At 34.5% G+C, this 10938-nt stretch overlaps 1 protein-coding gene across 5 annotated transcripts; it reads right to left on the bottom strand.

Moving 5' to 3' along the window:
- Positions 1-519: 519 nt before the first annotated feature.
- nhr-21 (NR LBD domain-containing protein) lies at positions 520-10424 on the bottom strand (the record flags this gene model as incomplete). 5 transcript variants are annotated; one of them, NM_001026929.5, is made up of 10 exons in its annotated part: positions 523-794; positions 842-1002; positions 1223-1335; positions 1380-1525; positions 1590-1853; positions 1902-2076; positions 2132-2279; positions 2883-3003; positions 3052-3143; positions 10375-10390. In NM_001026929.5, the coding sequence occupies 10 exons, from the start codon at positions 10388-10390 to the stop codon at positions 684-686; spliced, it is 1347 nt and encodes a 448-aa protein (NP_001022100.1). In that variant the 3' UTR covers positions 523-683. The 5 variants fall into 5 exon arrangements, with proteins under 5 accessions (NP_001022101.1, NP_001022100.1, NP_001022103.1 ...); NM_001026932.5 differs by having other exon boundaries at positions 530-794; positions 1223-1329; NM_001026931.8 differs by having other exon boundaries at positions 531-794; positions 1223-1329; positions 1902-2082; positions 10375-10424.
- Positions 10425-10938: the final 514 nt, after the last annotated feature.

The following is a 10938-nucleotide window of genomic DNA, read 5'->3' as shown; positions in this document are numbered from 1 at the left end:
CACATACCGTATTTCCCCTATTAGTCTTGCATGCAAGACTATTAGAGGAAATACGGTAATAGTCTTGCACCCCTATTCTTGCCAGACCAGCAGTATTTTGTGAAAACTCCAACAATTTCGCCATTTTTTAGATAAATTAAATTTTAAAGTGTTCAAATAATAGATAAAACAATAGAAAAGTATGTATTTTGCACGAATTAGACTGTTTCAAGTCAAATTTTTGACGATAAATGGCCAATTTTACAAGGTTATGGGGCCTTCGAAAATTAGTCTTGCAGCCTCTAATAGTCTTGCAGTCTCTATTAGTCTTGCACCCCTACGGGTCAATTGAAAATTAGTCTTGCATGCAAGACTGATAGAGGAAATACGGTAGACGCCTAAACGCCTGCCTGACATTAAGGCTATCTCCGCCGGCCAGAAATTTGTGAAATCACGTTGATATTTATATTGATATTTGTATATATTTAGTTGATGAAAAGATCGTGTTTCATAATTAAATCTCGTTGGTATCGATGTCAATTATCAAAATAAAGTAAAAATAATTTATTACAAGTGTGCAAAAAACAGATCTATGTATGGGAAATGAAATCACACTGTACACGAAAAATCACAGAATGAAAGAAAGTTGTGTTGATATGAACATTGAGGACTAGATATTGAAACACGGGATTGGTTACTGTAGATTATTCCATTGGCCGATGTACATCAAAAGCTTCAGTTATAAGTTGATCCACTTCCATCACATGTAATACATCCGAAAGTTCAATGTTATCCGATGTCAAATATTTGAGATTCTGTAAACCATAATGAGAACTTCAATTTATTGTTGTGAAGCTCTTACCGTAATCGATGAAAATATCAATGAAATCTCTGCTAACCGAGATGCACTTTTTGCTTCCAATTGTGAATACGGAGATACCGTAATCATACATTGAGTATATAGATCACGTGCCTCATTGAGAATATGTGTACTTGCATATGAGACCTTTGGTGGTAGAGGATCTGAAAATCAATAAAATGTATTTGTAAGGAGTTCATGAGGGAAAAATTATCATTTTAAAGTATAACATTTAAATGTAAACATCATGTACGAACTTGTTTCAAAACTTTATATTTCTTGAATTCTGCATTATGAATATGGAGTCCAAAACCTTAACTCAACCAAGATCGTTGAAATAAATTAACTCATTAATAGTACAACTGAAAATTGAAATAAACGTACATTCATAAAATATGGCGAATACACTTCCAACAAGCATTTCAGCATCAGTAATGTTGATATTAGCCAATGGCTTTGAGACAGTTTCAACGGATAATTCTGTTACGCCTCTATAACTTTAAATTATTATATTAAGAGTTTCTGCAAATGTCAAACTTACTTGACATCTGGAAATGCTTGCTGTCGTTTGTCACTTGGATGATATGCTCCATTTGCGTAACATACTCCTGGGCATCCAACTTTTGCTGTCCAACAGCACGTCAGCCACCAGTAGAAGAAGGAGAATCGACTTTTGGCAAGAACCATCTGAAAATGATCATATTTTAAAATTCCCCTGTTTCTTAAACACCCATTACAAAAGTTTACTCACTCTGTCACTTTCATCTAATCTTGAAAATTCTGGAAGAATCGATAAAACATCTGTGAATAATACAAATATTCTTCTGAAATCTTGTAAAACTTCTGGCAATGTAGCAATTCGTTCTCCAGTTGGCGTCAGTTTTGTTCGATTACAGATTAAGTGTGGATTGTAGAAGGCGTGCTCAAAACTGTATGTATTGGGAAGAGGTTCTGGTGCATGTTCATCCACTCTTTCAAATATCCGACTCAATGATGCCAAAAGATAATCATATTTCTATAAAAACATGGTTGTACTGAAATAGTTTTCAAAAGTCACGCCTACCGGCAAAGAGGGATTGGGCGGTAACATTGCAAGACAATTTGAGTATACTGTAGAAACGGAAGAGCACGATGAGGAAACTGAGCAAATTGAAGAACCAGAACTGACAAAAGGAAGAGTTGAAGGAGATGTTGGATGACTGGATATAGTTGAAACTTCTGTTTGACATTCAACTTCTCTGAAACTGAAATTAATTGTTTAACATGAAACATATCAAAAGTAGGTACTCGGACTTTGTGTACGGATGCATCTCAACTGAAACCAAATTTGGACTGGCAGAGCTTGTTGAAGCAGTGTCAATGTCTCCTTGGACAGCTCTTGGGTTCATTCCAACTTTGATGCATTCTTTCAGGCGACAAGATCGACATGCATTTCTTTGTTCTGAAATAAAGTAAAAATTTGGTGAAATTGATCATTCAAGTGTACGTTTCATTTTTGAGTTAGCACGTAGAAGCACTACGAAGTTGAAGGATGTTTCATGAGATGAAGTCAGCATTACATGAAAATTCATAAAAGAAGCAATGAAACAAACTTTTCAACTATATGAATTTTGATTCATTCATTGGTTTGTTGATCGATCCAATTTTCAAAGTTTGAGGTTTTTGTTGTATCAAGTGGTATGACCCCTAACCGAACTTCTCGAAAATGGAAACTTCGAACAGTCTTTGTTCTAGATCAAGATCTTTGTAATGTAGTTTTAATGCGATTTTTCAATAGGTCAAAAAGCGAAAAAGTACAAAACAAGCAAACTATTGAACTCACGAATGTGAACAGTAGTATTATAACAAAAATACTAAACTTGAAAGTTCAAATTATTATACAATTGACTGAATGAGCAACCCTATTTGCCATAGCTATTGGCTAAAATTTATTTTTACACTTATGCTTTGTTGTAGGTTAATTATAATATAGTAGTTGATTTCCTATAGGCCATATAAAACTTTTTCCTCTGATATAACAAAAAAAATCAAGTCCCATCCATACCTTTTGCTACTCCACACTTCCCTTGGTATCGGCATGCATATGTTCTATTCTTCCATATACTTCTTCTGAAAAATCCCTTGCATCCATTACAAGCCGTTACACCGTAGTGCTTTCCCAGTGCCTGTAAACTTTTCCGTGAAAATTTTTCGCACTCTCAAGTTGCATTTACCGTATCCCCGCAAACTGCGCAAAATAAAGTTGCTTTGTGATTGGCTACCAGACTTTGCGATGAATCTTTTGACATTAAACGCATTGTTGATTCTGAAATACGAAGGAAATTAAAAATTATTTTTTTGAATGAAAAATATAGAAAACACTGCTTGATAGCTTATTATTTTTGGATTAGACGGAGAGCGTCGTAGATTGAGTTGGAGTAGGGGTGGGAGAAAATGAGATAGTGGGTGGAGCTGAGAAGAGTGATAGTTCTTCAGATATTATAGATATTTATACAAATCACATATCAAGCACGACAAAGCACATAGAACATGTCTACACGAGAGCCGATGATGACGAAAAGAAAAACGAAGAAAATGGAGAAGAAGCAGTGGAAGAATATGAATCACACGCAAAATGGAAACGAAGTCTGTGTCTCCAGTTGTGGCATAATCTATTGTTCTGCATATTTTGGAGGTGGCTCGTCGTCAGGCAAAATAGTGAATGAAGGATAGGAGACGCCGATTCAAACGGGTACATTCGGTGTTTTCTTTCCTTTGATGACGTGGCAAGTGATACGGTTTAAACGTTTTGATTGAAAACGCTCACAGCTGTATCGTAGGTGGTTACTTATTTAGCAACATAGAATCAAAGTGACGTACGACGATTAAAATTCATGATATCATCTGATTAATCCACTGGATCAAATGAGATAAGCTCTTTTTGAATGTCTAGTTTGAACTGAACATTTTATTGTCTGTGAAATACTGAAGATTGATTTTAAAACAGTATGTAAAAGTTTACCACTACTGTACTGAAGTTAGTTTGAAAACGGTTCTACCATAATTCAGGGACACACTGTTTTGATCTCAACTTTTCAATTTTTCGACAGAAAAAAACTTATGAATTTGAAACTTTGAAAATCAATTCAGATAACTTAAATGTAATTACAGAACTTAGTTAGAACAACTCTGAATCCTAATCTAAAAAGCATGCAATCTTATTCAAATTTTTGAGGCAACTAGACCATACCCAAAAAAAGCAACTCTCAACACAGAAACCAAGAGGAAGTAACATTTTTGTATGTGTCTGATGGCTATAGAACTCAACGAAGGATTTTTGGAAGCGGGATTAAGATTACTTTCAGACTTTCCAACTATGAATCAGTCTAAAACAGAAATGTGTCACACTTACCAGAAAGATGTTTGTACATTCTCGGAGCGTGGGATTCGTAGAATACAATATTATTAGCAGTGGTTTAAAAAAAAATAATAAATGAGGTGAAGTATTCTACCGACTCAGTGGGCGGACGATGTGGATGCGCTGACCTTCCTTCCCCACGTGCAACCTACGCAACAAAATGTTTACTTCCCATTTGTACGGGTGCTCGTCTAGCCATGCTTTTCAAAATTGCGATAGGGGGCTACTGTACTTGGACAAACTTCTCACACTTTTCGCAAAAGTACGCGGCGAACTGTTTGGATTTACCATGGGGGTCACTTTTTCTAAATTTTGTTTTGTTTATCACGGGAAAACCATTGGGAGTTTTTTTTTTGAAGATTTTGGTTTGATTTTTGCTAAACATAATTGTTTTTTTTTGTTTGAAATAAGGGTTGGATAACTTGATTCTATTAATATCCGTTCAACGGACATTAATAGGTCATATCAATATTGACAAAAATAAGCCTGTCATTGATATTTCGAACTCTCTCCTCTTTTCTGTATTGTTTGGAAAGCTTCATCAAAGTTCTGATGATAATAGAAAATTATAATAAAGATATTCTTAATGTAGAAAATTATTAAATATTCATATAACAGTAAGCACCAGATCAATTTCATTAAGTCCCTCAACATGATCTAATGATGTAATGCTTAAAATGTCGTTCAATATTATGCCTTTGTAAATGTGCACTTCAGGATAACTATACCAATAGTTGTACCCTGTAACTACCAAATCAAATAAAATATGTTCGAGAAAGCCTCTCGCAAATTTTAAACCAACGTCAACTATTTTGGAAGTTCTCCTTTAATTTTATTCCATCGGAAAAATATTTTTCTCAAATAATTCTTGAGTTCCAAATTTTTATTAGTCAAATTTTACTAATAGTATAAAGATCGTGAACATTTTCACAATTCCAAAACCTCTTTCCACAACTTTTCGATCAACTTACTGCTTGCTGAGCAAAAACCATTTTACCAAAACACACGTTTGAAAAGGCTCAATAAGTTTTTTTTCTATCTCAAAGATCAAAATTCGCCGGAAGAAAAAGAGATACAGTACATATATTCCAACATATTTGTTCACGGACCCCTCTCCATCCACGTTTTTCTTCATCTTTTCTTGACTCCTCCGTAACAATTTGATAACACAACAAACACCGAGATGACCATTTTGCGCACCTTAGTGACTTAATGACTCAGTGGGTGTTGGGCTCAAAGTGCAAAAAATCGCCGATGCTCTTGCACGAGAGCAAGAAAAACCAGACTCTAGTGGATGGACATCAACAAAACGAAATGGTTATCGGGAGCAAAAAACCCCATCGCCGAGCTGGTGTGATTTATGCTGTCGTATTTTTTCCAACAGAAAGAAAAAGGTGAGAAGGTGCAAATAGACAAATGAAGGCGGAGTCGACGCCGCTCACCTCAAAATGTTTCATTACGGTATGTCCCTCTTCCGGGCGGCCGCCGTGCGGAAAATACGGGTACAAAGTACAAAATGATCATTTTCCTGCGCGGTAAGCATTTTGAATATGCCGTTTCTCTTATTTGACCCTCAAGCTGAAGAGGAGGAGAACAGAAGAGCGAGAGAGCAACATTTTTCGGGTACAAAGTACGGGGTGTCTCGGAATACACGATTAGCCATAATTTATTGACAGGGCAGAAAAGTCAACGAACGTGAATAGGTTTTTCGTAAGTAGTTCATATAGAGTTTTAAAATTTACAAAGAGGCGAACACCCGTCGAAAAATTCAGAGGAAAATTAATATATTTTCTAGACAAAAATTGTCTGATTTTTATAGTTTTTCATGCCGAGCTTCATCTCCTCCTTCTTATTTAATCCCACTTTATAATCTTCAAAAGCTATACCACCGCTATATAATAACTACACGACACATCGAAATTGTTAGTGACAACATGTGATATAGTCATAAGGATTAGCCATTTTTCAATAGACACAAATCCTATGATGCACTTGAATACAAAAATCAGAGGCAATGTACTATTTAGGAAAAGCTGTGTCTACACAGATGCTCACACTTCCACGTTTTACTTCGTTTTTGTAAATTTTTTTTTGAAAATGGTCATATAATAGAGTTGATGATATTGAGCGTAATCTGAATGATCTAGAAGAAATGACAGTAAGAAAAGAAGAAGCGGTTCGATGAACCGTTTGAAGGCATCTCTTATACGGTCCTTTGAGCGGAGAACGCTCATTATTCTGGAGGCGGAGGCGTGAAGTTGTCACATGGGGCGGATTTGTAAACGGTATGATAGTCACTCAGAGAATGGTTAAAAAGATTCGCGTGTGCGCGCGAGGGAAAAATCGAGAGAACATCCATTTATATCGATGAGCGAATCAATGTGATGAGTACTTTGGCAGAAAAATCATTCAAGAAGGTGATGGTTTGATGAAGGGTTCAAAAACTAACTCAAGTGATTGGATCACAAATGGGATCTAAATAAAACAATTAATCATGTCATGAACAACATAGAGAACATTCACCTAGAAAATTCTCAAAAACAAATAAAATTTCTAGTAGTGTGTCACGCCCAGCTAAGACGTACCTCCCGTACCTTCCAGGGCGTTCACCTGGCAAAAGACAGACAGGTGAGGAAAGTCTGGAGCATATAATAGCATGTATTTATAAAATTAGAATTAAATTGAAATGTAAGGAATTAAAACAAAAATGAATGAATAAATTGGCATAAACCAGAACAAATTTTAAACCTAATGAGCTGCTCAGTATAAAATTGGTAGTGGCAGATTCATCAGACTTCCAACAAAAAACATTGACGTCTGAATGAAAAGTGCACCGCAAAAAAATGTTCCACGTGACATCTGCAGGCAAAGGCACTCCCCCAGACACATCAGGACAGAAGATTTTAATCTTACGAAAATTGGAATTCTGAACTGACATGCTGTATTTTGGTTGAAAATTAGTGGTCTGATAAAAGTGATTAGAAGCATATTATAAAATCGAAAGGAATAAGGTAATTTATCGAAACTTTTGAAATACACACTATTGCGGAAATGACTATTTCTAAATTCAACGTTGGCCGAAGTCATTTGGGGAATCCCTTTTTTCTTTGAATGTCTAGACTCTTCATAAAATTCAATTCAACATGTGACATCATAAACAAGCAAAGATCTCTTCCATTTTTTACAAACGAATTGTTCTCAATATTTTTGTCATAAAAATGCGTATTTTGACTGCATACAGTTGATCTCTTCGACCTCTCTATCACAAAAATATAAAAAATCTGTGCGATCTTTAATCATCTCCATTTCTGATCTGTCGCGACGCCTTCTCCCACTACCATCTGTTTTGTTAATCACGATCTGACACGTGGTTACTTTAAGTGCATAGTTTGGAAAAAACAAATGTTTCAAGAAAATAGGAACCAATTTGTTGTAAATTCTCATCAGAATAGAATAAAATATAAAGCCATTAACCCTGACTTCTAGATTTCTTCCTCCGAAAATGTTCAAAAAATCACGTAGCAGGGACACATCGTATATTATCGTGTAGAGCGCCAATCCCCGAAAACCACAACATTCTGATCAAAATTAAAGATCAAAGCCTTTTTCTTCTTATTTATAGCAATGAGTTTTGGTTTCAACACGTTCAAATCCCCCTTTGAGCATTGAACAAATCAAAACGGAACTACATGATTTACGTCATTAAGCACGACTATTATTAAATTTTATAATAATAACATACATCAATCCAAGAACAAAAATTTCACGGCATGTAAAAAATGTCTTGCAAAAAGGCAAAGAAAGAAAGAGCAGTGAGAGTTTAGAGAAAAAGAGTCACAAAAATTTTGTGACCATTGAAGTTAACAAAAGATTTCAAACCAGAAGGTGTTCAAACGAATAATAATGATTGGAAAATTGTGTTTTTTTTTTGAAAAAAAAACTATTCACAGACGAGGAAAATTAAATAATAATGAGATTATTCAGAGAAAGAACTAAAGGACATGCTGGAAGATGATATCAAAAGTTCGTTTTCCACCAGTGCAAATGAAAAAGTATAAAATGACTTTCAAAAGTTTTAAAACTGCAGTGGTCCGTATCAAGTTTCATTTGACACTTACTAGTGAAGCTTAAGCTTTATTTCAAAATTTTTGAAGTTTGTGCTGTGGACTTTTTTTAAAACATGGAATTGAAATTTAGAAAATTTTGTGAATTTATAAATTATAACAATTACCTCTTTGACGGTGCATTCTGAGAGTAGTAGTTGTGCTCTTCAAAAATATAGCGATCTCTGATATAGTATGATCTATGGATTAGCCGAGAAGCAATCAGCACGAATAGAGAAATGTACAAAAAATGATTCGGCTGCTAATAGTGCAAGAACTGTTCACACTTTTAAAGAGGAGTCTCGCTCATTTTTTCCTACTGTCCATTCATATTGTGATCTGTTCCGAGCAGCATAAACTACAGTCAACTCTTCCATTTCTCATTGCGACGAACTTTGTTCCGATTGTTTGTTCCCATTAATTTTGCGCTCGCGCGGAGGAGTCTAGGAAAAAGAGAAATAAACAGAGGAAGAATAGGGGGAACAACGAACAATTTTTACTTTTTTGTTTTTAATTTAATCCTATCACTTGATAGGGAACCCTTCATTGCTGGTAAAAATAATTATAGTCGAGGAATACTTGCAAATCCTGCAATTTAATTATAGCTATCAAAATTTTTACTAATGTGAAACCTTTTGATCTTTTGATATCTCGCAAGTGATTATAGAAATATAAGGTTGAAATCAGTGCTTATAATCCGATTAAGATGATATTAATCATTTAAAATTTAGAAATATGTTTTGCTTACAAAAATCAAAATTGTCATAACAGGAAAAAAAAAATACATGAATCAAAAACTGTAAATTTATTTAAAGGCGAAACTGCATAAATATGGATTTCAAAAGATATTGTTTTAAAATATTCAAAATATAGTTTTTTCTTACATTTTGGCAGTTTGAATTTGGCAGATTATTATAACGTAGAAAGACAAGATATCAGAAAAAAATTCTTCGAAATTCTAGTTAATTTCTTTATTCTTTCATGTTTTCCATCTTCGTCATAAACTCCTCTAGGCTTTTGATTAGAATTTTTATTTCCTCCCTGGTCTCATATGTGTTTTTCTTCTAGTTCGTTGAGGCAGACAGGAATGCGTGTTATTTCAATGATCTTGTCATATAAGACCAGAAAAACAAGAGTACAGAAAACAGAAATAAGGATAGTAATTCGATGCAGAATATGTTAATTAGCAAAACTAAATTACCAATGAACAAAATGAACGCAAAACTATTATCACAAAAAAGAGAAAAAGGATGAAATAAAAGAATGATATGAAAACAGAGGACATGAAATGAAATGAAGTAATTCATGACATCATGAAAATTAGATAGGTTTGAAAGTCGAGATGACCCGTGGAGTTTCTATGGGCATAACTGCCCAAGTGGCAGACCCATTTCCACACAATTGTACTTTAAAGAATAGAAAAGAGAGGACGTGAGAGTATGGAGCAATGGGAGGTGAGCAACGAAACAACCGGCTGTGCGGAACAAAAAGTGAAAATGGGAGGGAAGGTGTGAAGAGCCACTGAATGAAAGATGTGTTCGGTTGGTAGGATCATTGAACAGATTATCAAGGAAAAAAGAAGGAAGTAGTTACTTGTATGCTTATGGCTGGTGCCAATTTTTACCGGCTTATCTGCGATAAAAGAAACAAAAGAAAAATTGTTGGTTTAATTTGAACTTTATTAAAGGCTACATTGGTAAAAACTTAATTAGGAAAAATACGAATAAAATATAAATTTAGTAAGCACCAGGATATGTACGCAACATTAAAGTTTGGTATTCAATCCTTGAGAAGAACAAAACATTTTAAGTTGGAATGTTTATTATTCACAGCCACAACTCATGTTTTCTATCAATTGAATACAATTGAATTTCTATAAGTCAATGTTAGCTAAAGTATGTTTAAAAGATTATAAAGTTATGGATATAGTCTGGTCAAGATGTTATATGATAGAGAAATCAACAAGAAGAGGAAAACATAAGAAGATAGGAAAAGGAAGCAATGAACAATTCGCAGGAGAAAAGGGAATCACTTACTTGATCTAGGGCCCATGATTTGTGACGATTTGATTCTGTGAAGAGGACACCTGTAAGACGAAACAGTTGGATATCACGGGAGGAGTAATTAATGAGAGAAAAGGCAATAAAAACATTATCAACAAACATACAAACTACACGTGTTTGAATTATTGAAGTATGATGGAAGAAAGAGGAAAATGAAAGCGAAAATGAATATTTTGGTTCTCAATTAACGAACACTACAACCTACAAAATTGATACACACGGAAACAACTAGATTGTATGATATCAAATATCCGGTTTGATTTCAAAGTTCAAATGTTTAAAAGGTAACCTTTTGGGTAGATAAACTCAAGCTTTAAATTTGCCATATGAGGTTGGTTCTGAAGACTATAACATCTTTGAGACAGAAACATACTTTACTTTCATTGTGGTTCTAGCCTCTAACAATAAGTACCTACATTTTTACAGTTTCCTTAAAATAATAATTTGGCTGCAAAAAATATTACTTGAGAGAAGAACAAAAATGAGATAACCGATAAATCCGTAGTCAATTCTGAACTACGCATATCAAAAACGTTT

Source organism: Caenorhabditis elegans, chromosome II (genome assembly GCF_000002985.6).
Source record: "Caenorhabditis elegans chromosome II".
Taxonomy (NCBI): Eukaryota; Metazoa; Nematoda; class Chromadorea; order Rhabditida; family Rhabditidae; genus Caenorhabditis; species Caenorhabditis elegans.
Note: the sequence above shows the minus strand (reverse complement) of the source record. Positions and strands in the feature narration are given on the sequence as shown.